The sequence below is a fragment of the Varanus komodoensis genome, unplaced genomic scaffold (assembly GCF_004798865.1).
Source record: "Varanus komodoensis strain SLA01 unplaced genomic scaffold, ASM479886v1 scaffold42, whole genome shotgun sequence".
Lineage (NCBI taxonomy): Eukaryota > Metazoa > Chordata > Lepidosauria > Squamata > Varanidae > Varanus > Varanus komodoensis.
The window spans coordinates 525,745-552,662 of NW_025335972.1; the positions used below are offsets into that span (position 1 = coordinate 525,745).

Below are 26,918 nucleotides of genomic sequence, written 5' to 3' on the forward strand. Positions count from 1 at the left end.
GTTATTTAGCTTGACCCTCTAAAATATAATTGGCAGGACTTCTTTCTAATTATGCAAACATGTGTGCATATATCAATTAGCATATGAAGACATGTGTGCTTTTTTTGTCCTATGGGCCTAGGCAGTGGATGCCACTTTTCTCATCCATTCACTTATTTTTAAGCCAGCACCAAAACACCTTTCCAGCCATCTACTTTTAGAAAATACCAAAAGAATAGCAAAGAACCCTTCAGTGCAAGCAAAGCATTGCACAGAATCGCCTGATTTTGTACAGGAAGCCTGCTGCTCCAATTGTCGCTTGCAGCAGAAGAATGATGCTCTCTTGGCTGGAAGTTGTGGGGCCCTCTGCCTGGAAGCGCCCTCCCTCACTCCCACAGGCCCGATTTCCATGGGAAAATACAGTACCCGTTTTGGCCCCTTTACATGTAAACATTTCTTCTGTCAAATTCCACAGCCTAATTACTCGTAGACCCTTGAAGAAATCGCCCCATTATCCATTTCTCTTTGAATGAGGTAAGATGGAGCAGGAAGTTTCAGCTCAGAGACCGGCAGTCATCCAGTCCAGAGTGGTGGGAGCAGTGGAGCCAGTTTTCACTTCTCCACTCCCATCTGTTTTCCGCAGTCTAGCTGGAGCACTTTGGACAGGGAGAAAAACAGGCTGGGGAAGTGCCAGGTTGCCTCATATTCTGGCCTCTCTGCTCTCCTCCCTCCCCACCGATCCGAACACCCCCTTTTTACCCTCTCCAGGGTTGCCCTCCTGACCTTGGACAGGTAGGTGGAGTGGTCCTTTTCAAGCTGGGTTGGGCTTTGGATCTGTGCACCTGAGCTACCCTGTGGTCCCGCAGACGCTCTGCAGGCACCATGGGAATTGCTTTCTTGGTTACAGAAGCCTTCTCCAGTTTTGGTTGCTTCCTTCCAGGTGGGTCCTATTCCATGGAACAGCTCTGCCTCATAGCATTTTACAAGAGGTTCAGACATGTTTGTTTTCCATCTATCACAGTTCCCATCTTTCCCACCACTTGTTTCTTTCTGCCACAAAATCTATCAAGCAGAAAAAAAGATGAAATAGCTGTGTGTGTCTTTTAATTGACAGTGCTAGAATTGCCCTGTCTGAAAGCATCTTTAAATTTTAATGGTGAAACAGTGCCATAAACAGTGCTAATTTGTTTTCTTCCCCAAAATGAAAAATGTTACGGTAACAGCATGCCCATCCCCAGCCCCAACTAAAGAAACTGGTGCGGGGACACTTCTAACACGCTGTTCCAAGGAATAAACAAGATGCTATTCCTGAGTGCTTTTTACCTTGCTGAGACCAACAGGAGGTTTTCTGACGGGCTGTGAACTTGCAAACAGGAAGGTTTTAGTTACCATGAGAAAGTAATTTTCCAGAAAAATCTGCTGTGTGAGTGGGCATTGTAGCAAGATTGTGGCCAGGGGGAAGGGCATTGCTGGACAGCATAGCAGTCTGTTAAGTTGCCATGTGGAGATGCCTACTCTGCTTCCATGGTCTCCACTCATTCTCCACTTCCAGCCTGGAGGTGGAGGGTGGGAAACAAAGCCATGTGGCAGAGTGTGCCAGCTCTAAGGAAGGAGGACACGCAGGTGGATTGGGTGGGAAGTACCAAGGTGGGATTTCCAACAAGATGCCTTGCCCTTGCCATTTGCCAGGCTGCATGCCCCTCTTAACTTTTCAATTATTTCTTAAGGTTTTTTTTAAATTATGCATTAAAAAACCCCTGTGGCACTGCAAAGTAAAATGCTGCCTTCCACTGTTACCTTTATTTAGGTTCAAAAGAGTGGCTTTGTGTTTTCTGACTCAGACCCCACCTCTGCCTCCTATTTCAGTTCTTGGGAAACTTGCTTTGCTTTTAGTCTTTTGTTCCCCCACCATACCCACCGTGGCAGCCATTTAGAGAATGGGAAAGCAGCCCTGTGGAAGCCATTTTGTTAGAGGACACAACATTCCAAATAATTCCACGGGCCAAAAGCAATGAGTACCAGTGGTCAGCAGCCAAGGAAAACCCCTTCTGGTATCTGGGACAGAAGAGGCTATGAGAATAGAAAAATGTGCTGACAAGGTAGGATGCAGGTTTCCCCAATCTGGTACACTCCAGATGTTTTGGACTACAACTCCTATCAACCTGAGTTAGCATGGCCAGTGGTGAGCTGCAGATGGAAATTGCAGTCCAAAATATCTCCAGACACCACATGGGAAAAGGTGCACTCAGGTTTGTTATGCAATCCAGTTTTGAGTTGCATAAATTCCCTGTGGCGCTTTTCCTAGCCTGATGCCCTCCAGAGAACCATGCTGGGTGGGGATGATGTGAATTATAGTCCAGACATCAGTAGGCACCAGGTTGTACAAGGCTGCTTTTCAGAACCTTTAGTCAGTGGGAACATCTGAAATCTTGTATTAACATGTTATGCTGTTTGGATTTCTCTGTGTGTATTGTATTGAATGAATGGTTGCTCAGAGATCTTCAGTTATTGGAGGGGAAGAAATAAATAACAAAGCATCAACATTGTTCATGCTTCCTGTGGCATCTCTGCTCTTTGCAGGACCTGCAGATGGAATCTGAGGATGCCGTCTCTATTCCACGCTGGGACAAAGCACCACCACACTGGACTCCTCTTTTCTAGCCTCCTCTATGAGAAGCTGCCTCAGCCGATCAGTCATGCAACTTCAATCTCTCTCTCTCTGCCTTGGATGCCTCGGTTTGGGTCGCCAACCTTCCGATTATTCTTCTCCCCTAATCGCCACCAATTTCTGACTCTCTCTTAACAGTGGGAAGGAAAGCAGCTTCAGGCACCTTATGGAAAGAAGCATGGATTTCAACAAATGGGTTTACAGATATATAGGTTTGTGTATTTGGGAAACTTGTTTCATTTAGGGAATAAATCACCTTAGAGTTTGATAAGATGGAAATGAGAAAATAGGATGTCTAGATTCTGTCTCTGCTGTTAGAGCAGTGGTTTTTTTGTCGTAGAACTCACTGAAACGGAGTTCTGGCACCTTTTTTCAACAGATTTTCCAAGTTTTAAAAGTAACTTTTGAAAAGCTGATGTTTGGTCCACGTGGATTTGAATCGCCCTGTTGAGCATAGCAAGTTGGCAGCAAAATCATTAAAACGGTGCATGTGGGCTGCTTGTGTGTCGAATCCGATGCATGCGTACTTCATCCGTGCTGGTTGTGATGGTGCTGCTCGGCTTGTGATTGGTCGTGTGGTCGTGCGCTGAGAGCTTACTGCAGGCAGCAACTGTTATGTTTCATTACACAACTGACGTGTGTGGGTGTGTGCACAGTGGTTGACTACGTGCGAAAGGTAAATAATTTCATGAGTTCCGGCACCTTTCTTCTTACAAAAAAAGCACTGTTTTAGACAAAGTGGGCCCAAGGAGTGAAATGTAAGACACCTCTACAGACCCATTAAGTGCCTTTCCTTTTCTGTGCCAGTGTCCTTGGATTTAAAACAGGGAGAGGAGGACCAAAGCCTGGGTGCTTCTATCTAGTTTACGTATAGTCCTATCTTACTCTGACATCTCTAGATGTCAGTGTTTTGAAGGAATTAATGAGTGCATAGATTTTTAACATGTTTTTAATAACTTTTGAAGAAAATAGTCCTAATTCCAAACCTTGTCAAGGATGTGTTTTGATATTTTTATTAAGCCACTTTGAATGCCAAGTATGTGCAATTTGACAATTAAAAAAGAGCCTAACACTTTAAGCCCCTGTCCTGTCTCTGTAGCTTTTTTCTGTCCGATACACTATTAACCCCCCACCCCACTTTTAATTAGGGAACAATGTATTTACAGTTCGCCCCTCTGCTTTTAGGAGCCAGCAGTTTTCAAGGAGGCATCTGTTGATGGTCAGACTTGTTTGAGTGCATGTGTGCTGTGATTCTATACAAGCAGAAAGATGGTTGTAACCATCTGTATGGAATCTTGCCAGCAATCAGGAAGGTTTCTAAAGTGTATTTCCAGGGCTCAGAGCAGGGGGACTCCTTTGCCTTGTTTATTACCCCTTCCTGCTTTATAGATAAGTTATATAAACAAACTCTTTCAGAATTATATGGAAAATAATGTATGTACAAATTTATAAACTTATTACAGGTTGCAAAATTCATGCTTTCATTAGCAGAGAACTTGGGGGCTTTTGGTGCAAACTTCAGGATTTTATTTTGGTATATTTCAGACCTTTATTGGCTAAGGGATTCAGTGAGATATATACCTGTATGTGTGGCCATAGAATAAGGAACCCTTCTTCTAGGGGAATAAGCTTGAGAATGTATGCTTGAAATGTTTCTTCCACCTGCATGGAATAGGGAAGGCAGACGAGACTATTTTCTTTTTCAAAGTGCCACCCTGCCCAGTTCTTTCTTGCTGTTTCTGTATTCCCCATTTGTGGTCCCTTAGGTAGATTGAACCTGTTTTGTGCTTATTGAGGAAAAAAATACAACTTAAAATGCTAATAAAAACTTAGCTAAATTGGTACTAATGCTGCTTACTATTTGATCTCATTCATAAACATTTTCTGCAGTTTGATGCATGCAGTTTTGAGTACACATAAGTTTTAGATGTCCAAGAGACTTTTTTTCTTAAAAGGAAATTGTGTTTTAAAGCATGTTTCTAGTCTTCATGGAAGAGATACCTTTAAAATCATACAAGGAGATTTCCAATCTGTAGGAAACATTCTTTGCAGACGTTGCCACATTTAACTCTTTTTTTCTTTCCTTTACCTATTTTGCATGTAGTTCTCTTCATTAAAAAATGTATTACTGTCTCAGGCACTTTCTAGAGATTTTGATTTGCTAGAGATGGCATATTTTGTGAATAACATTGGAGCTTGGTGCACTGTCATTACCCCGAAGGCATCATACGAGTTAGTTGCTTGGCTGTTATACTACTGCAAAGTTCTGATCAGGGTAGGCTGTTCCTGTCCTTGGTGCTCCATACTAACAGCTGGCATGGGAAGGAACCGAAGGCACTTGCTAGGAGGGTCAGGGCAATGAGGGGCTGAGGGTTAAGAACTCAATGTGCTGTGTCTCTTGTGCTGTACAGAAGTGGGTATAAATTTGGGATTTATTACATTTTTCATAACAAATGTTCAGTAAACTCACACACTTATAAGATGGACCACCACTACCCAAATGTTTTGCACTGTCCTGTTCCCAGTTGCTTCTCTGGTGTGTTTTCAGATGTTTTATCAAATCAAACAAAACCAGGGCAGCTTATAGACGAGTGGTGGACAGAGGTGTGGACTTGAGCTCAACCATGAAACTTGTTCAGTGGGATAATCCTCATCTCAGTTCCTCCTAGCCTACCAGCTTACATTGTTCATTGGATGATAAAATGCTTTAACTTGAAATCCTGCACTGAGCAGAGGGCTAGACCTAATACCCTTATTGGTCACTATGAAAACTAGGATAAACTTCCCTGCATAGGTGACCTGTAGTTCCTTGGAGGGAGGACATGGCACAAATGAGATTCTTGGTGGAAAGGTTGGGTACAAATAAAATGAATAAATTAGAATAAAACAATAAACACACATTTCAGTAAAATAATAAAACCGCTTAGATGATTTTTAAAATGCAAGAAAATGCCAAAATAACACTAATTTGGCTGGGCACTTTGGTCTAGCTACTTAAATATTATATAAGGCTGGCTAGAACTACGCCAGTAGTCACTGTGGGAAGTCATTGATGGTGTGTTTGTGCACCTGTATAAAGTATAACCACTAAATTACTAATACGGGGCTGGCTTTAGAAAGGAATAAATTCTCTCTGGAGGACAAGCCTGACTTTGTATCCGACTTAATCCTACTTACATGAATGAGTTCAATATGCAGTACTGTGTTTTTTCCCTTCTTGCCCATGAAGGTAGGTATTTTGATGGCCAACTCGCACAAGCAAGGGCTATGTCCACAAAGTCTTCACTAAGTATTTGATCAGGCACAAGATTTCACTCAGTCATTATATGGTACTACAACTGGACCATTAGAAGAAAGCTTCAGTGCTCCTTTTAGTGCTGCAAGGCAGTCAGAACTGTGTGTATTCTGTAGCTGTCAAAGTGCCAAGTGAACATCGAACATATCAAGAACTGCCACTTTCATTGTTTTTTTAGATTCCAGCTCTTACGTATCCAAAGGCAAACTCCAAAATGTATGGGCAACCCTCAAACAAACTATTTTCCCATGGAAGAGAAAAGGAAGTCCCTTAGTATAGTAGGGTACTTAGTAAAAGGGTTGGATGGAAACCAAAAAAGCATGCTTTCTAGCTTGTCATAATTTTAAAAAAGTAGTTTGGGCTGGCTTCCAGTAGCTTGTTAATGAAAAGGGTTAACAGTTTTACTTTCAAGCCTTATATGAGCCAAAACAGGATATAAATGACACCAAAGTTGCTATGTTACTTAAAAAACCATTCTCGCTAGACGGCATAGAATAACACATTATTCCGGTAGAATTTGTTTGCCATAAAGTACTGGGAGCCAATGCCCTTTGCATTTATGCTCCCACTGCAGAAACAGCAGCACAAAATCCCCAAACCTGTCCTCAAAACACCCTTCCACTCGTTAAAGCCCAGCAATACACACAAAATGATCCACTACAGCACAAACACATTTTATAAAGTTTTATTTAAATGTCACTTAAATTAAGACCCTTGATAAGAAAAAAAAAACAAAATTTAAAAAATTACAAATCTTGAGATATGTGCACAATATTCAGTGGGGAAGAGAACAGTAGTGCTAGCTGGATCAAAGGATGCTTACAGGCTCTGCCCCAGAACGGACACCTCGTGCCCATATTCAGTGTATCGGCTGGGAAATGGCATTCAACCCGCCCACACTCACACAACAAGACACACACAAAGCCAGACACCTTGTGCATAGAGAAGAAGCGCCCAAAAGCTTGAAACTCTGCAACCTTGTGATAGGCAGACGTTAATAATGGCAATGTGCAGGAGGAAGAGTCACCCAGGAGATCAGAGGTCACAGTGGAAAGGTCAAAACTGAAGTTCGAGGGGTCCTGGGGAAGGAGAGGCCGTGCGACGTGCAGGGGGTGCGCAAGTGCAGAGGGCTCACAGACCATCACTCTGAAGGTTCAGGACAAAAGGCTGATCAGTATCCAAAAGGTCACAGTCGAGAGGTCAAAAAAGGCCACCGTGGAAAATAAACACAAAGACCACCACAGAGAGGAGTTCAAGATTCTTCACAGAAGGGGCACATCAAAAGATCAAAGGGCGCCACGGAGAAGCCAGTGCTCGTGTGTCCCTGAGGAAAGGCTGGGAGAGCTTGACAGTCATGATGAAGAGGTCACTTTCTGAGGGGGAGGATCCCCTCGTAAAGGGCACGAATCAAAGAGGTCCTTGTGGAAGAAGCCACAGGCAACGCTCCCGGACCAAATTGCAAGGGCCTGCACACACAACGGTCAACGCTGAACGGTTTCAATGAGCCAAATGGGATCCTTGCAGCCAAAGGCCATTAAGGGGAAGGCCAGGCTTACGCCACAACACAGTTCTTGTCCCTGATGACCCGCAGTCTTCGGCGCTGCTGTTTACGTGTTGGGTCAGTAGATGTGGTCTCTGTGGGGCTCGCTCCACCTCGTAGGTGGGGAGGCAGGGGTATGGGCTCCCCCAGAAAGTATCCTTCCTCCTCTGAGGAGGAGTCGGAGGAATCGGAGGAGCTGAAGTCCCATCCTCGGGGAGGGTAGCATCGGTGCCAAGCAGGAAAGGTACCCTCAGATGCGGAATAGGAGAGGTTTGCCCCTCTCTTCTCCCCTACACTTTTTCTTGGCCTCCAGTTCTGGCTTCCCAAGTTGAGTGAGTTGTCAGAGGTGGAGTGGGGGTGCCCCCGGCTGGGTCCCCCATTTTGAAGCAGCTTGTGTGTGTTCAGGGAGGCCTGCTTGGGACAAAGGGTGCTTGGCTCCCCTGAGATTAGGGGTTCCCGGAAACTGACCCGGGGAACCCCTCCATGGGCAAAACTCCCTTCCCCCAGCTCAGTTCCCTCACTGAGCTGTGGCTGGGCACATGCTGGCAGCTTGGAAGCGGAATTGCTACTCCAGTCAAGGATTTTAGAAGGTGGCAGACCCAACTCGGGCATGGAATGGCGCAGAGGGGATGCACGCTGGAAACGTGGCCGGATCTCTGTCCCTGGGGAATGAAGCAGGTGATTAGAGAGAGGAAAGGGAAAGGCCCAAACCCCAAAGGCAGAAATTTAAATCTGGCTGCACACATGTGCAATGGCCATGCTCTCCTTGGTCCCCCCTCACCTGTTTCTGGAACCTGGCCGGTGGGGGGTGGTTGGCAAGTGGAAGTTCCCCGGGAGGTGCATTTCACGGGCTCCTCACAACTCTGGCTGCAGCCTGATCCATTGCTCTCTGGATCAGAGAGCTCCTCTGCTTCTGCGGGTATTTCCTCCCCAGCTGCAGGCAGTCCGCTCCAACTCCTGCGGATCCTTGGAGCTGAGCTTGGAGGTGCTGGCTGTCCCCCAAAGGAGACCGAGCGTGCAACGGGAGAGGTGGGGGAGCGCTGGGCCTGGATCCGCCGCTGCTGCCAGCTGGCTCGCCGGGAGTCCTGGGAACGGGCACTCTGGAAGGCCGAGTCACAGGAGTCAGAGCCATTGGGGTCTTCGCCCAAGCTGCAGGCTCGCGAACAGAAGATCTGGCCCTGCTTGGGCAGGAAAGGCTTCCCTAGCAGAGGCTGGTGGCAGCGGGAGCAGCTGAAACAGGCATCATTTGCATGCCAGTGCTGGCCCTCATAGGTCATCTGGCCCTGGTCAATGCCTGCAGGGAAGGGACAAGGCCAGTGTAAAGTGCTTCATTCTACCAGCCACTGAGTTGCAAGGAACCTCCAAAGGTCATGTATTCCAACCCCACTGGCGACGCAGGAGATCTGCTGCACACATGTCCCTGGGAATGATGCTTTTGCTTGTCTGGAAGAGTGCAGTAGGGATATGTGAGGATCTGTCTGGGCTTGGAATATTGCTGGATCCCTGCAAGCAGCCCTGTTCGTGCATCAGCAGCTCAAATGGCAGTCACTCCTCATGCCAAAGAAGGCTAGTCACACGGTGCTTGGTTACTGAGCAGCCACCAGGAAAGCAGCCCCCGCAACTAGTAGCAGAACCTGCTGGCATACGGGAGGAAACCTCTGAATGCTTGAAGGGATGCAAATTTTCTGTGGCTGCTCACCAGGCACAAATATTTACTGGATTCATACATATCTCCAAAAACAGACACAAACCACATAAGAAAAGCTATGGTTTGTTTTTTGCTTTTGAAATCTGCCTTGTTTAAACCATACCCTATTGTGATGTCTGAACTCAGAACCATGCCTTATTTTTGGCTTCTTTACATTGCCTTCCACTCTGAAATGGAGGTGCCCAGCAGAAAAAAAACATTCTAATAGCAGGCAAAATGGGCCAGAGAAAAACCAACCAGAAACACAGAGAACAAATCACAGTTTGCTTGCTTGTTTGCAAGACCATTTGTGACTAAAACAACAAAATCTGGTTAATATAAGCCACAGCTTAGTGGTACGTCTGAATGACCCATTGATTTTTTAAATGCAAGGAATCATTCTCTATTGAAGTGCTTTCTTTTCTGAAAATGGGGTGTTACCTGCAGCTCATGCACCATACAACAGTCCGACTTATCCCACCCTTCCTTTAGAAAGGGATGAAAATACACAGTATGTGGTTGCATTTCTTTCTATCTTAAATTTGTTAAGAAGCAGGCAAAGGCAGTTGAAATCAGAATTAGTCCAGCAATGAGCAAGAAGGTGACTGTGGTATCACTTAGCACTCTGACTTCCTGAGTGCTGTCAACTTCAGAAAAATCAGCCATTCCAAAACTGCTCTTGGCATGCATTTAATGCAAGGGGGAGTCTGAACCTCAGAACAGCTTATGCACATTTTCCAGTGAAGCCCTGATCAAGTCCACATCTCCTTGGCTTTCCCACTGCTACAGGATTAGCTATGCCCAGGCTAACCTGCCTCAGGATTAGAATCTGGGCCCCTGGAAGGCTCCAGAAGCTTTCTCCCATCCAACCATCCTTGCCCCAAAGTGGTTGGTTGGTTAGTGCTGTTCCTCCTGTCCCTCGGCCAGAGTGTTTGCATACCAATGTGCTCCCCACAGGCATCACAGTACTCTGCGTAGAAGCTCTCATAGCAGTGGCAGCAGTACGGGCGGCTCTGGCGCATGATGTACCGTTGCCCACCTAGCGCCTCCTCGCACTCAAAGCAGCAGAAATGGCGCATGTGCCAGTGGCGGCCCTCGGCTTCTGTGCACTCATCTGCAAAGATAATCTGGCAGGGAAAAAAAGAAACACCTGTTGGGCGGAAGGGAAGCAAGCCAAGAGAGATGGGTTGGATCCAGATTTGAGCAGCATCGATGGGGCTTGCAGGAATGGACTTTTCCACTTGCTCCTTCTCAAGGGAGCTCCTCCAGACTGCAGAAAACACTGCACAAGGAACATCCTGAAGAGCATGAACTGTGGGATGATTAGGATCCCCCAGTTTCAGGAGGAGCCCTTCCTCCTGTCAAAGGCAGAACTGGGATCCAACCCTAGGACTGCAGTCCATTATTTCACAGGAGAGATTCTCTCACTTCCCCACCTTCCCCAGCCATACATCACCCCACATAAAAAACACACAAAGTAAGGCACAGAAGAGGCTATAACAGCTGTCTCCAGCCTCTTGCCCTCCAGATGTTTTAGGCCACAACTCCCATCATTCCTCACAACTGGCCATGCCAGCTGTGGTTGATGGGAATTCAAAACATCTGAAAGGAAGGGTGCCTTAAACCTATGCCTCTTTCCACTGCTCCTCATTGAAACAGTCACAGCAGAAAGTGAGGCTCTAACAAAGCCACCAAAGAGGCATGAATCCTAAGAGCATTCCTATCATTTCACTGGATGCCAAATGCTGGGTGAACTTTGGAGACAGGAGTCCATTGGTCAGCTTTTGCACCATGGGTGATGTAGTTCACTCTGACACTTCGGAAAGGGCAAGATACAAAGCCCAAATGGCTTAGCCAAGTCTGCCAAATTCTCCAGGGGTCAGGGAAGGGAAAGAAGCCATGGCACTTGTGTGCAACAAGTCTTCTGAGTCGAGTGCATCAGAGTCTCTGAGTCAAGAGTGGTGGGTAAGAAAGACCAGAGAAGCCTGGGAAGGCTTCAAGCATAATTCCAAACCCCAGACAGCTGGAGTTGCCCATATGCATCCTGTTCAGGAAATCTGACAGGGAAGGCAGAGAATAAAAAGGGACACCTTCCAAGATCACATAGGCCTAGCCTTAGGCAAAGACTGGGGAACTGCTTGGTGATTTGACTTACTAGGGTGGCCCATCTGGTCTGCAGGGCATTAGATGAAGCTGGACCCTGGCCACCTGCTCAAAGCACTGAATCCTGGCCCCCGAACTGAGTCTATTTTTTAGATTAAAAGCCAAGCACAACTGCACTCCAAAACAAAGGTATTTGCTAACACACACTTGAGTTACCTGTATTATAAAGCTGCCCTCCCCAACATGGTGCCCTCCAGATGTGTTGGACCATCACTTGGAAAATTCCCCAGTCATCCTGGGAAAGACTGCTTTCTAACTGACTCCTGAGGGAAATGTTTTCATCCTAAGCAAGATACTGCAGCATGCGGAAAAAACCAAGCCCAAATCTCCCTCTCTGCTGCATGTGGAAGGCCCAGCACAAAGCTTCACCTCATCGCAGGCCTCGCAGCGTGGTTTCAGGCGCTCAGCGTGATGCCGCCCGCAGTAGATTTTGCCATCCTGGTAGAAGTAGATGAGGTCGATGAGGAGCTCCCTGCAGGTGGTGCAGACAAAGCACTGCGGGTGCCAGCAGGCCCCGTGCCCTGCCCGGCTGGCAAAGACTGCAATATCCCCTCCGCAGATCTGCTTGCCACACTGTCAGCAGAAGAACAAGGTGAGAGTCCTTGGAATCCATTGCAAAGATACTACGAATGTATCACCTCAATAAAGTTTATAGCAGCTTCTGAAGTGAGACCAGAATCACTATTTCTACACTACAAAGTCTATGGGGGAAGGTGGGGGGCAGGTGATGCCCCTCTACCTGAGTGAGGCAAAGGGGAAGGAGCACTCCTGGCTCATGCCCCATTAGTGAAGAAACTACTGCTGTGGCCCTCTGCCATTCACCACCAAGAATTCGTGAGCAAGTTACGAGCCTGCACAGGCCAAGTATTATGTCACTGAGCAACTGGCTCACATGTCCTTTGAGGTTTGTGGGGAAGGGAAGGGCTGCCAGCACTGTGAAACTGTGGTTGAGACTGGGAACACGGTGTGTGTGGAAAGACAGATAAGGGAGAACTGAGAATCCACCAAGTAGGAAGAGGGGTGCTATGTATGTATTGCAGTTTTTCAGACAGAATGCTGCTTGTGAATCTCAAACTACTGAATCCTTGGGAGGCTGAGTATTCCCCATCTCCATCAATGGGGAACATGCATTTCCCTTTTCATTGGGAGCCTTTCTAAAAATAGCAATTAGAGTACAGATCTCACAGCAGCCAGGCAAGAAAGTTTCCTACTGCATGGGATAGTATATTAGGTTGGTTCAGTGCCACGGAAGCAGGTTTTTGTTACCGGCTTCTTTAATGAGGTGGTGGGTCACGCTTAGTGTTTCTGAGCCAATGTGCCTGGCTGCATTGGCGAGCGCCTGTTGGCATTTTTGCTTAGGGTGCTTAAGGCAGGCCAAGTTTAAGAGCAGCAATAGCTTCTTCTCCACACAGTTCAAGCCAGAACCAATGGCGTCAAGGGAGGCCCTAGCTCTGGGTGCTTTCTGTCCAAGAAATTAGAGGCCATGATGCTCAGGCCCCCCAACTGTGGGCTTCTCTTTCCAAGAAGCCCTGATACCAGCTGCCTAACCACTTGCACTGCTCATAAAAAGAGGATGGTTTCCCCACGCAGAAGGTGAGTGTGCTGTAAAAAACTCGCTGTTCTTTGTAATGAGCATAGTTGGCAAATCAACATATAAATAATATATACATAAGTAAATAAAAGAAGAAGAAAACAGATGGACGGGGTTTGGGTGTGGCATTGTGGTTTTTGTGGCGAGACATCTAAATGGAAGCCAAAAGAAGCCAAGGTGCTATACTGTACGTGGGCACTAGATGCCACTGTTGCTCCACCAACACGTTCAGTCCAGGTCCATTAAGAGCAACGAGATCCAATCCTGCCCTGGCTTGTGCAGCGACATTAGCTCTTCACTCTGCCAGATGAGCAAGGCTGAGCCAGCCTGGGACTGTCCAGCATTGCTGAGGCTCAGGATGCCATGGGCAGCTCTCCAGAGGCTGACTGATGCCTGGTACAACTCCTTTCCAAGCTCCACTCTCATTGTGGGACCAGAATCCCAAATTTCATACAGGATGTAACTCATTTCCAATTCCCAGTGTTCAAATATGGTCCTTCCAGACATCACAGTGGAGGCTCATACAGTGAAAAAGAACTTGCTGCAGGGCTTTCTCAGGGACCTGCTTGAGTGATGTAGCCTGTTATGTGCTGTGCTTAAATCACAAATAGCTTATCTCTGTTCCAGTCAGAGCAGGGCTCCCAGTGCTACTGTTGAGAAGGCACCTTGCAGCTATTTTGTCTTTTTTAAGGGAGGAAGCAAAGGGGTAGAGGGAGGTTTCCAAAGCATGCCTTCCTGCTTTCTCCATGCGGAGAGAGAACTCTCTCTGGCATTTGCTTGCTGAAAAGAGGAGCCACTAGTAAGTTTGGACGGGGGTGGGGGAGGCTAGAGAGAATCAAGGTTTTCAACTTTCACAGGGTCCTGCACACCTAACCCCCTCAAATGTGGAAAGCAGATGAAAGTGATCTGACTTACATACAAATCTGACTTAAAGATGAATTTCCGTTTTCTCAGGAATGTAACTCATTCATAACCCAGAGACTACCCATAATGGGAGAATCCTCCCAGGAGTATAAGCATTGCAAATATATGGGCAGCATGCGGGAATATACCCTCCTCCTTCTAGAGAACCTTCCTTGTAAGGGAGGGAGATTCAAACAAGCCAGTGTCCCTCTGATATGGTTATTTTCAAATACAGTTTCCAAATACACAACATATGGTCATTTTTTGCTAAATCAATGTGCCTGTTTGTACAGATATGCACATACATGTTTGTGTGCACACACATACATGGGGGTGGGGGAGCCATAAAATGTAAAAAGTGAAGTCTGTGACAATTCGATGATAGGGCTGAAATGCCAAAGTGATAAGCAGCACAAATCCACCTTTCCTTTTAAGCACATCATGGGAACAAGGATCTGGACAGAATCCAATATTCAAGGACTCTCTAGATACTTGATCATTTAAGAACCTCAATTCTTATGTTCTCCCCTCGGCCTCAGAAACCAGAGGTCTGTGTGCCTCCATTGTGGAAAGATGTCCAGAATAATATCCAGAATAAATAATTTCATTTATTGGTTTTTAACAATTTTGGCCAGGATGTCTCCGACTTTATAATTTATTTATTTTTATTTATTTATTAAAACATTTTTATGCCGCCCCATTCGCCGAAGCCTCGGGGCGGCTCACATTAATAAATTAAAATAATTATAATATAAATTAAAATATAAATATAAAATTAAAATACAACAGTACAGTATAAAATAAGCCGCCCTGGCCAGATAAAACCAATAATGTTAACAGTTAAAATGACGCTTGAATAAAAAGGTCTTCGCCTGGCGCCGAAAAACAAATAACGACGGCGCCAGGCGGACCTCTCTGGGGAGCGCGTTCCATAACTTAGGCGCCACCGCGGAGAAAGCCCTCCTCCGAGTACCCACCCTCCTAATTTCTTTCATGGAGGGTTCCCGGAGAAGGGCCTCCCCCCGCCGATCTCAAGGGGCGGCTGGGCATATATGGATGCAATATAATTGTATTAATTGTATTTATTTATTTATGTTTGTAAGCCGCCCCGAGGCTTTGGCGAATGGGGCGGCATATAAGTCTGCTAAATAAATAAATAAATAGAGAGAGAGAGAGAGAAGGGCAGAATTGTCAGGAGGCGAAAGCCTTTCCCTCACCTGCTAGTCTCCCCTCCAAAATTTGTCACCACTTTTTAGATGGCTCAGCAGAAAACTAGGTGCAAGGACATGAGTCTTCTGTCAAACTTCTAGTTCATTAATAAGAACTTGATTTCTGCATCCTCCAAACCATTCTAAAATCCTCTCTTCTCAAAATATACTGGAACTGTCCAAAAACAGAATGAGAGAGAGCCAAAGTACCTGCTCACAAATGGCTCCAGTTATGGTGACCGGGAAGAGTCGGGCAGTCCCACGGCCAAGGTTCTCCCTCTTCCGTTGCTGCGAGAATAACTTCAGCTCTCTTGCCTCTTCCTCTTCCAGGGCGCTGCAATACTGGGCCTGGGGTGGGGTGATGGTGAGAAGACTCAGTCAAGAGAGGCCAAACGCAGGATGCCAGGAATTCCTGTGCAGATGCCCTTGGGGCGGGAGGGCTGGTTCTGTCCCAGGGGCTTGCAGTATGTAGTCACCAAAGGAGTCCTCCCCAGAATGGGGGCTGGGGAATGTTCCAGGTTCCCTCCAGAAAAATTTAGTCAAAACAAAAAGTGGACTCAGGTGGAATAATCACACTGGACTCGGGCTCAAAGCCTGGGGCAGACAGATGAAAACAACAGAACACAGCCACGCAGCTCTGCAGTCAGACAGTAACCTGAGAGCCAGTGTGATGTAGTAGTCAAGAACACAGGGCTGGGACTCAGGCAGTCTGGGTCCTAGTCCCCACTCAGCCTTGGAGCTCACTGTGTAACTTTGGGCCAGTCACAGGCTTTCAGCCCAGCCTACCTCACAAGGTTGTTGTTGCGGGGAGAAGCAGAGGAAGAGAGGAAGGAAGAGAATGATCAAAGCTGCTTTGAGTTCTTTCAAAGAAAAAAGTATAAGGCAGGATAGAAATTGAATGAATGAATGAATGAATGAATGAATGAATGAATGAATGAATGAATGAATGGCTTCAAGCAGCTGAAACTATAAATCAGAAAGCTTTTGCCCTGTGAGGAAGAAAACTGCACTGCATGTTGGAGAATGTGATAGAGATGGAGGAGCCATCCAGTGCAAAGCTGGAGGTCTTCCAAGACTGTAGTGCTATTCACATTTGTTTCAGGGGGAGCTACAAGCAATAGTCATGGGTGATGCATAAGACAAGCAATCCTGAGTAGCTGGAAAAATACAGGTTCCTCCTTACCAGTGGCAACACAATTGTTTTCTTGATTATTTACAAAGCATCACCAAGGTAGCATGTTAAATTATGAAGAATCAGGAAAGGTCAAGTCCCAGCCACAAAAAGTTTGCAGTCTTACTGCATTGTATCCAGTGGTGCCTATGACATCACAGCAGAGATTCACACAAAGCCCATCCTCACCTTCTCTGCACCATTTTGAGATGCCTCCCTAAACACTCCCAGGCCTGTATTCACAGCCAAAGGACTGAAACCTGCTTCTAAGTAAAAACAAACCAATAAAAACTGCATTGGGTAAAGTGTGCACCTCTTGCCAGGCGTTATGATGCAATTGCAGAATATAATACCTGCCCAAGAGGTGCTCATACTCACTTTATTCTCTTTCTGTAATAATGTTCATGGTGCTCCCCCCAGACTGCTTTGGCCTGAAAGATTCCCACCAATTGCAGTGCACATCAAGTCCTTGCCTTGCAACCTTCTCCTAACTCACTCACCCCTCCCCACCTTGGGAAGCTCACCAGGTTCTAGCCAGTACTGTGTAACAACTGCCCTAGGACAAGGCAGGGCCTTGTAACTGTGACCAGGCTTGGCTTCTCGGCACCTGCAGTCCCTGCTCTCATGGCACAGGAAGCTCTATGCTGCTCTGCCTTCACGACACATCCTGGCAGCAGGCTCCACGGTTTACTGTGGCCCATGTGAGGGAAGCGCCACCCTCCTTTCTAGCATGCCCACTTGCCTGTTAATTTCACCAGGAATCTTCTGGCTCTCATTAAAAGGAAGGATAAATTACAGCCCCACAGCTGGTTTCTCTATACTAATCGGAACCTTATCCAATCTTCTCCCTGCAATCGTCTTTAGGAGGTCAAGAGTCCTAATCTGTTCCAAATCCAGCCTGGCAAAGAAACTTTACAGAATGCCCACCCTGCCCTCTAGCCTACATCTCTAGGTGCATTTTCCATTGGGGTTACTTCTGCTTCTGAGAAGGGACCCCAAAACTAATTGTTGGGCATTATAGGCACACAGCCCAATTCTGAGAGCAATTCTGGGCTCTCATGTGCCTCAAAAGCCATTGTTTGTGTTGCCCAAATTGTCAGAACCAAGTGGCTCCTTCCTCCTGCACAGTCCTGACTGCCCAGTGCCCATTTGCGAGGCCTTACCAATATGCAGGAGCCTCTGCTGCCATGTTGCCTGTTCGTCCCAATTATGGGGACTGCCCCAGTTTGTGACTTTAGACAGGGTGGGGGCATGTCCTCCTCGTGGACTCCCCTCAGGAAGGCACCCGAAGACTTTTTTTTTAAATATAAGTTGCCTACTATTCATACTGCCACAGGAGTACATTTAGCATGTTTTAGATTTAGCCTGTTAGCGCTCTGTAGCACTACAGCCCCCTTTCTTCTTGTTTTTAGAAGAAAAAAATCACAGCTACAGAATTTGATGGCATGTGGTCAGGGGCCAATCAGGGGTACATGCAGGCCATGTGTTGCCTACCTCTCATTCTCACCTTAGTAAATGCATAAAATCCTGAATGCCATCTTTATGCACACTTCTAATCTGAAACTGAACCGGTTTTCTACTCTAGTGTCCAATGCTATGTACACAGAAGTATCGCTTTGCACCCAGAGTGAATCATGGCCAGTGGTGGCTTTCTTACCAGAAGGTCAGGCTAACCACTATCTCTGCTCTGTGTCCCTTATTGAAATCCTGGAATTTGTTATCTGTGTGAACGGGTAGGGAGAAGAACCATTTTAACCAGTTCCCAAATGCTAGGCAGGTTTCGCCCACACCACCCAGCCATCTATACTCCTTATTAGGCAACCTGAGGTTCTCTGCAAACTTTCAGAAGACCTCAGCAGCCAAGCAGTTCAGTCTGGTTGGACCCTGACCTAGCCACATATTCAGTGAGCACAGCCACGGAAACAAGTGGAATGTAACCTTAAGTTCTATTTCCATGTTTCTAGTCTAAGTATGACTAATTCTGAGCCTAACTCCCTAAACTGGTGGATCCAACTTTCTGTGGCTAAGTCTGGATTCCACCCAGGATATAAGCAAGTGAAATAAACAAACATCTGAACGAAGGCCATGTTGCATCTCTTGTTGCTTGTTAATCAGTACACAGCCCCTACCTGTATCCACACCACCAATCAGATCTTCCTCACACATGTGAGGGGAAAATTGCTACGCCTGTGTTCTGCAGGCACAGCAAGAATCAACAAGTTAATAGCAACCTTAACTCTCTTGCTCCAAGAGACAGTTCAGGGAACCCAGAGAGAGAAGCGGCTTACATTTGCTACCCTGGGGAGTAATCAGAAAACTGTACCAGATGGGGCCTCTTCTCTAGAGAACACTTAGCCTAATGATTAAACTAGCCTCTGGAGAGCAACATGCAACATTATCAAAGAAGTGAGCGAAGGCATTTAGCACAGGAACCTTCAATCTGAGTAAAGTTTGAAATGAAGTACCCAGCCTGCCAAAAGAACTTTTCATCTCTCTCTTTTTTCCTGTCCAGACCTGGAACACTCTTCAACCCTGTGTGAGTGCATAAACTGCTATTTTGAGCAGCAGTCAGCATCTTGAGATCTTTTATTTTCATTTTTAAAGGTAGCAGTTATCTTGCTGTTACTGAAAGCACTCCAGCAATGACCTATGGAAACTCCAAAAGCAGCAACTGGGCTTTGAGACCAGCACAGTCCCTGCACCTGTCTTTGAGTGCTTCCAGAAGAACAGCTCTTAGCACTACCCATCAAAATGCACTGTGTAGCTATTCCAACTTAATATCTTTAATGGAAAGGGTGACAGCAGAAAGAGTGGGCAAACATGGGAAGATTGCAAATGGAAGACATTATTATCAGGAGGTCATGCCTGCCCAGCAAAATTCTATGAATGAGGCAAGGAGAAGGGAAGCCTTGCCCAGAAGCATCATATATCCAGCAAAAGAGGAATGTGCTACCCAAAAAGAAAAGCAAACTTGCATGATTTTATGAACCACAGAATTCACTCTCTTCTAGAGTGTTAAAATCAAAAATATGCAAACACAAAACAGGTATCATGCTCTGTATACTTTGCATAAAGTACATAATGTATGTATTTTCATGGCAATTATCAGCTTTGCCACAAGTATATACAGATTAACCCCAATTGTAAAGAAGAGGAATGCCCTAGAGGCAGACAGCTGCCAAAGACTGAAAAGGAGGTCACAGTACACTTGCAGGAGGTGAAAGGGCACAGAGTTTGAGCAAGTACCACATCTGGGAGAAATCCCTTCTTTTTCTGATGGTAGCACTTGTTTTAACCCCTAAATTCCAAATAATGTCTAGAACTTCCTGGTGGTTGTGGGACACATGGCAGGGAAATGCTGGAATGTCGGCAAAGAAGCAAAAATGGTAGGGGGTGTTCTCTCTCTCTCCCCTGAGAGTCATGATCAGAAACTCGGTAAGGAACAACTGGAAGAAGGAGCTGCCTGTTCCTTCTCTTCCACAGCAATGCTTGCATCAGCCAGGCAGGTCCTTCTTTGCCAAGAAAGAACATGGTGTGCAACCAAGAAAAGGAGAAAGGCACAGCTGTCCTGTTAAAGGACCCATGTGCCTTGAATCACAGACTCCTGCAACCTGCTCCTATGTATGTACCCCCCTGCCAAAGCTTGGAAAAGATGGGCTGGAGTGAAACAGCAGTAGGGCTGCTTTAAGAAGTTTGAAAACGATAGCTATGTGCTTGCAAACACTCCCCAATCCAACATGTGAAAGGGAAGCAGGCTGCTGTCTGGGGGATGATGAGTGTTGTAGTCTGACACTTCTGGAGGACAGCAAGCTAAGGTAGGCCAACATACAGCAGTAAGAAGGAAGGAGTGCATGTGCATGCAGCTTTTCCTTGCAATTAAGAATGGTAGGATAGTTAGGAAACCTGCCCCCCAATTTCAGGCTCCAGAGATTTTTATATAGTCGTAAGGCAGCCACCAAGGAAATTACCACATGTCCCCTCATTGTTCAAACACAGTATCTGGAAGGTGACTGTCAAACAGGAGATCTCAGCTGACAGCTGAAAGGCAGTGATCAGTGAGGAGGCCATTTCTGAGGTACTTCATTGGCCCCAAGCCCTCAAAGGCTCTCCCAGTTAAAACTAGCTTGGCAACTTGTCTCCTGATAGCAATAGAGGACAATATAGTCATCAAGCACTGGCTGATGTGCTGCCAGTGATGCTCCCCTGGTGAGAAGCAGAGGACTGTACAAAAACTCCCAAAACCTCATCAAGGGCAGCCCCAGGTAAGAGATTACAACAGTGTGCATGAAAGTTGCCAGATCCCGATCAGACAAAATTGTGTTTTCTTCCTCTCATTTTCATCTCCATCCCACACTGTATAACCTTTTCATAGAAATGAAATTCATCATAATATGCAAACTCAAAAGCACTAGTAAAAAGCTAAAATTGTTACCAGAATACAAAAAATATAAATGGCAAAGCAGCAATAAAACCATCTGTCACTGCCTTCCAAATGCCTGTCTGAACTTTTCAAAAACCATCCAAAAAACAGGGAGAGGAGCCTGTTCTAATCTCCCCAGGGAATTGATGTTCCAACAGAGGCACCACTGCCAAAAAGACCCTGTCATTAATGCCCACCAACTTCATTTACAAAGATTACAGGCCAGTAAAAGCAGGAGTTTGAGTGTTGTCTCTGCACAAAATGAAGCTTGTGAGAGGCACTTCTGACTCATATGTCAAAGGACAGCTTTACATGATTGGGGAAGGAAAAGAAGCCACCATAGCTGATTTTCCTGCCCCGCATGTGCTAGTCACATCCTATGGAATTACTGTAATTACTCTTGCTGGGTGCAGCTTGTCCTATCGTTTGAAATCAGTGAGGATGGTGGTCAGCGATAGCTTACAAGCCACCCTGGAAGCAATGGTTTCTTCTACGGTTGTGGGGTAGTTTGTAAACCCACCTGCCCACCTGGCTCAAAAGGTTCTGGCAATATGACAAACCCCACCTGATGAGAATAATTACAGTAATTCCACAGTGTACAACCAGCACATGTGTGGGGGGGGGGAGTATGCATGCCCCTTGAGCTTATTTTGCTTCCCCTGTTGTGCGAAACCATCCTATTTGCTCCTCTTTCACACCCTTACACATCTGTGTATCTGGATTATCTTGTATCCTCACACCACAATATAAGTAAGAGAGAATACAAATTCTCCAGGTTCTGAATAAACCATAAAAATTGAGCACAATTATCAAAAACAAGAAAAGAGTGAGCAATTTGTTGACTGGTTTCATTTGCTCCAACTGCTGAATTTTGAGAGGAAGGGCCCACAATTTCCAGCACATAGCACAGGAACTGCAGTGTGTAGATGGTCAGATTTTATTGTTATTTTTCTTAGCTTTGTAACCTGCCCAGGGAACCTTATGGCTAAAAGGACAGGATAAAAATCAAATCAAATAAAGATATAGCAATCTTTGTATTCCTTCATAAACCACCAACACTACACCATTCTGCTATGGGAGAGATGGAAAGAAGGACAGGGTCCCTGCACCTTACACAGTTGGGTTGAAGAAGGAATGACAAGGTATATTTGCTGAACTTCCCAATTTTGCACCCCTGTTAAAGGTGCAGGAGCCTCTTTTGCATCTGGTCAGCCTGCTCAGGTGCTGGACTTTGTGCAAGACACCAGTTCCTAGGAAAGGAGTGCTCTGAAGGACACCCTCCCCCATTCCTATAACCATAAAATGTCCCCCTCACCTCACTGTCGTGTGGGGGAAGCTGATGCAGTAGCTGACGAATGCGGTACCGCTCTCCGGGGCTATTGACATAGGGGACTTTGTCCTCTGGGAGGCAGCTGAAGAACTGATATACCTGAGGGTTAAGAGAGTCATTTAGAGGTCAAACAAACAGAGGAGAGGGAAGAAAGGTAGACCTGCAGCACAGTTACTGGACCTGATGCTAGTGGCTCAGGAAGAGGCTTGCCCTTCTCCTCTTCCTCCCCTGCCAGTTTCCAGGAGTCCCATGCTATGCAAAAGCCAGGGAGGGGAGGCCAGTGAGAGAACTGATTAGGGCTCAAAATGTTGGAAGGACACTTCAGGTATTTCAGCACTCAGCAGACATAAATATTTACAATGACTATACAATTATTGCTATTGCTATTGATCCCCAGACTGATGACAGGAAGGCTTAGTTCAGCAGCAGGAAGGCTTAGTTCAGCAACATGATTTGCACACATGAAGTTTCGGGTTCAGCTTGCAAGGTTTTCCATCTAAGAGTCGCAAGCAGTAGAGCAAACGGGAAGGAGGTGGAGGGAGAAATGTCTGAGAACCACACTACAGATGCTACTAAACTAACGATGCAATCCAATCTGTGTTGACACAGGAAAAATGTAGTACTTCTTTCTGTCTAAACACACACAGGACTACACCCTAAACAGACCCATGGACAGACTCAGCATGTTTCTGGGGAGATGAAGAGTGGGGCCTGAGGTCACAATCCCATTCACCCACACCACACACAGAATAGCCACATCTATCCAAATGTGGATTCTCCCCTCACTGAAAACTCCCTTTTCCAGCTGTTTCAACAACAGCAGTTAACTGAGATGCTAGATAAATGCAGAATCTCTACTTTAGCTGTTATCTTCTGCACACAGTAGTGTAGGTGGGAGGATAGGAAAGTCACTTTAAGTCTGACTATAGGAAGCTGAGGAGGGAGCAGGAAGTGATGCTTTCCAAATGGATCAAAGACAAACAATGAGACCTATTTAGGTGAACAGGACAAAGATCACCTTGGCCCCCTCAGGTTAAACTCACAGCTCAGTGGGTGGCCTTGGAAAAGCACTCTCTCCTTCAGTCCAATTAACAAGCCTCTCAGGGTTCTCCTGATAATCCAGGGGATAAGAAAGGCAAACACTTTCCACAATGAAAAGCCCTACAGAATGGAACAAGAAGTGCCAAAGAAATGTTCCACTGCAATCCCCTTAAAAGAAGAGCTGTGCTAATCAGATTACAAGCAGTCTGGCCTTGCTGAAGTGATCAAGTTATACAACATGCACACACACCCAACAAGGCAGCAATGGGTTTGCAATCAAATTAATACTGTCCCTTATTTAAACCTTCCTAACCTTTGTTTTGAAGAACACCTAAGCTTATCAAGGTTAGCATCAGTGCAGGCGAATGACTTTGTACTTTTAAAATATTGTGCTTTGAATAGCTCCACCTGAAGAAATGTTCTATGCTTTGTTCTGGAAGTTTGCTTCCAGAATTTAGATCCCTTGATCCAATAGAGAGAATGGGTTGAACCCAGACTGTTACTTGAGGTTACCCATTCCAATTGAAATCATAGAATCGGAATGATGCATAATTTGCTGCACTGATTGCAATGGGATCTAACTCACTGTCAGACGGGGTGCAGAGGGACAGACTGATTCTTACCATTTTAGGCCTCCCCCTCACCACAATCACATCCCTGAACACATTCCATAATTTTCCTTCCCAGAACTAAGAACTGTTACCACTCATTTTGGTGGGGTGGGAGAGAGAATCAAAACACTGCACTTAAGGTTACCTTTCCAAGAAAGGGAACATATACAGTACTTTTCACAAAGAACTCTCAAAAAAAGTTTCTCCCTTTTGCAAAATAGAACTTCTCCCTTTGCATTTTGCTAGATATGATTTAGAAAGCAATTTACCATATTTTTCTGTGTATAAGACAATCCTTTTTCTTAAAAATATTTCCTTCAAAATGGAGGGGTGTCTTAAACATGGGGGGGCAGAGAGGAGAACTGCGGCCACACTGGCGGGGGTGGAGAGACTGGCGCAATTGTAGGCACACTGGGGGGGCGGTGAGGTGGCATGTGCGCGGGGGGAGCAGCAAGGTGTGGGGAGATGGCGTGCATGGGGGGGCATCGAGGCGTGCGTGCGGGGGGAGCATCAAGGCAGCACGTGCATGTGGGGGGGCAGCAAGCGCAGCGGCAGCTTGCTTGCTCGGAGATGAGTAAGAAAAGTGGGGGCGTCCTATACTTGGGGGTGTCTTATAGATGGAAAAATATCGTAGCTACCCTGACAGAGGTGGACCTAGCATTGGCCAAAGTGAGGCACCCACCTCAGGCAGTAGATACTGGGGACACAGTGTGTGTGGCAATGGCAGCCTCCCTTCTCCCTGAGTCCCCTTGTGATGCCCAGCTTGCGATCAGGTGCAGTGGAGGACACTGCTGTTGCCAGCCTGTTGCCAGCTAAATCAGCTTCTGTATGCAGAACTGGGGGCAGGGATTCTGTCCTTCATCCCACGCAAGACAATGGCTTAGGCCAGCCTTGCACCAGTCTCTCTGGCTCTAGGACTGCGGAACCCAACAATGACAAAGCTAATGCAAAACTGCTGCAAGCAAGGGTTTTCCTTTCTGATGTGCACAGCAGAGATATTTGCTAAGAAGTTCTGTTCCCACAGAAGCAATCAGGAAAACTCTTTGTCCACAGGCCTTAAGTAGTAATCCATACTACAGGGACCAAAATTGCATCATATGCACCCACACAGCTAAAAAATTGCTCAGACAACAATTGTTTAGCACTCATGCTGGATTGCTGCCCCGCCTCTTCTGTCTTTTAGTATATAGCAGGAGGGATCTGTGTCTTGACAGCCAGCACAGTTAGCGGTGGTTAGAGACTAAAACCAGGGAGACCCACGTTCACATTTCCACTTAGCCAAGTTGCTCGCTAGAGGACATTTGGACAGTCACCGTCTCTCACAGGTTTATTGTGAAGCTGAAGCGTGTGTGTGTTGGTGGGGGGGGAGGGCGGGGATATGGCACCTTAAGTATCTTGGAGGAAAGGAAGGACCTGGTGTTATTAATTACTGCCTTTGAGATAAAGGTAAAGGTTTCCCCTTGACATTAAGTCCAGTCATGCCTGACTCTCGGGGGTGGTGCTCATCTCCGTTTCCTGGCCGAGGGAGCCAGCATTTGTCCGCAGACAGTCTCCGTGGTCATGTGGCCGGCATGACTAAACACTGAAGTGCACAGAACGCTGTTACCTGCCCACCAAAGTGGTACCTTTTTATCTACTTGCATTTGCATGCTTTCGAACTGCAAGGTTGGCAGGATCTGGGACAGAGCACGGGAACTCACCCCGTTGTGCAGATTTGAACCGGCGACCTTTCGATCAACCAGCCCAGCAGCACAGCGGTTTAAACCACTGTGCCACCTGCAGTCCCAATTACTGCCTTTAGTCCCTTCCTTATTACATCCTTTTTGAACTGTTCCTAACCATTGCCAGAGACAAGGGCAGAAAAAGGCATAATCTCCCCTCCTCTCAGACCAAGCTGTCTGATGGATATGTAGGACTGTTCTAGCAGATTTTCCCAAACCGCCTGGATTCTCTTGTCATTTGGACATTAAAGTCCCTGGAATTCAGCCATCTAAGCTGGCTCTGCTAGACTGTTCTGTTCCTTCTCTGGTTGTGTATTTAAAAGCAAACTCACTGTAGTTCCTCACAGAGAACCTGGAGCACTCAATATGTCAAGGGCCATGGCTGGCATCTTGGTTGGGTGATTTATTATAATCATACACCTGCCTCTGCTTTTATTTCCCACACCTTACAATCAACATTAATACCACAAAGAGAACAGCTTGCGGCGCAGCCCACTTGTTTTAAAGCTATTATTATAATCTTAGACTATCATGAGGTGGCAAAGTTTCTGGGTCAGAAAGGAATTCAACAAAATTGCCTCTTTTTGACTTCATAGGGCCCCAATTCACAAGTCACTTGTTTTGCTTCCTCAACGGCTTCCTCCAATGGGGAAAGCTATCTCATGTGAAAATGATTTCTGAAGACTAGCAATCTAATTTACATATTTTATTATCCCTTTCCTGTCCCTAAGAGCCCTGGAAACTGTACTTTGAGGGGGTGGGGATAGAGTAAGAATGCTAACAAGTTTCAAGGCATTCAGGAAACTGCAATCTCCAGGTTTATTTGGGGAAAACCATGACAGTTACATTAGTACAAAACAAGGGCCAAACCAGATGTGAGGTTAATTAGCTGTGCAAGAATTTACAGATCCAGATAGCATTGGGGAGAGGGCTCATTATTATCAGGTGTGAAGAATTAACTTAACTATCTCCTCTACTGCTGCACCCCTAAGGAAAATAGCTCCTTTGAAGATACCAAGAGGAGTGCCCCACTCTCCACTGAAGTTATTAGCATCACCTGCTCGGGCTTGAGTCCTGGGGGCACCCAAGCATATTCCTCTGAGGCACAGCCTGAGTCGTCATCTGAGATGGAGTGGCGTTGGAAGTCAGAGATGAGGCGGCACATCATCCTTTCCAGGTCGACAGGCACCATACGCACTGCATGCTCTTCCCGCGGACACTTGCAGTGTTGGCAGATCTTCCTGCAGAAGAAGGGGACTGTCTACAGTGACACAGCCACAGAACACCGAAGAGGCCCTGCAATGTTCAAGCCCTGCTGCTACCAAGGAATGCTATAAACAAACAAAACAGTAACCACACTTCCTCAAGACTTAATAATTCATCCACTTATTGAGTCTGACAACACTCGGATGTGTTAAAGACTTAAAACACCTAAAATAAAAAATGGATTTTGGTCAGGCATCAAGAAATCCTAAATGTGCAATACTATGTTAACCACCATGTACAAACACTCCCCCTTGGGTGGAGGTCCCAAAAGACAGTTTCACATTTTATTTATTTAAAACTTGTCTAGTCTGTCCCATTACTGAG

The 26,918-nt window shown here is 46.1% G+C and overlaps 2 protein-coding genes across 3 annotated transcripts in view; one reads left to right on the forward strand and one right to left on the reverse strand.

Annotated features, from left to right (window-relative positions):
* The window catches only part of PLP2 (proteolipid protein 2), a 28,603-nt gene extending 25,542 nt beyond the window's left edge, over positions 1-3,061 (forward strand). For both annotated transcript variants that reach the window (XM_044443666.1, XM_044443665.1), the window contains exon 5: positions 2,560-3,061. In XM_044443666.1, coding sequence (XP_044299601.1) covers positions 2,560-2,579 — 20 coding nt within the window. In that variant the 3' untranslated portion in view covers positions 2,580-3,061. The remainder of the gene's footprint in view (positions 1-2,559) is intronic.
* Positions 3,062-6,611: 3,550 nt separating this feature from the next.
* The window catches only part of PRICKLE3 (prickle planar cell polarity protein 3), a 29,321-nt gene continuing 9,014 nt past the window's right edge, over positions 6,612-26,918 (reverse strand). Inside the window, exons 3-9 of the mRNA XM_044443591.1 lie at positions 26,386-26,569; positions 21,941-22,054; positions 15,245-15,382; positions 11,702-11,905; positions 10,110-10,296; positions 8,264-8,776; positions 6,612-8,144 (exon numbers count right to left, since the gene is read on the reverse strand). Of these exons, the coding sequence (XP_044299526.1) occupies positions 7,495-8,144; positions 8,264-8,776; positions 10,110-10,296; positions 11,702-11,905; positions 15,245-15,382; positions 21,941-22,054; positions 26,386-26,569 (1,990 nt within the window). The 3' untranslated portion in view covers positions 6,612-7,494. The remainder of the gene's footprint in view (positions 8,145-8,263; positions 8,777-10,109; positions 10,297-11,701; positions 11,906-15,244; positions 15,383-21,940; positions 22,055-26,385; positions 26,570-26,918) is intronic.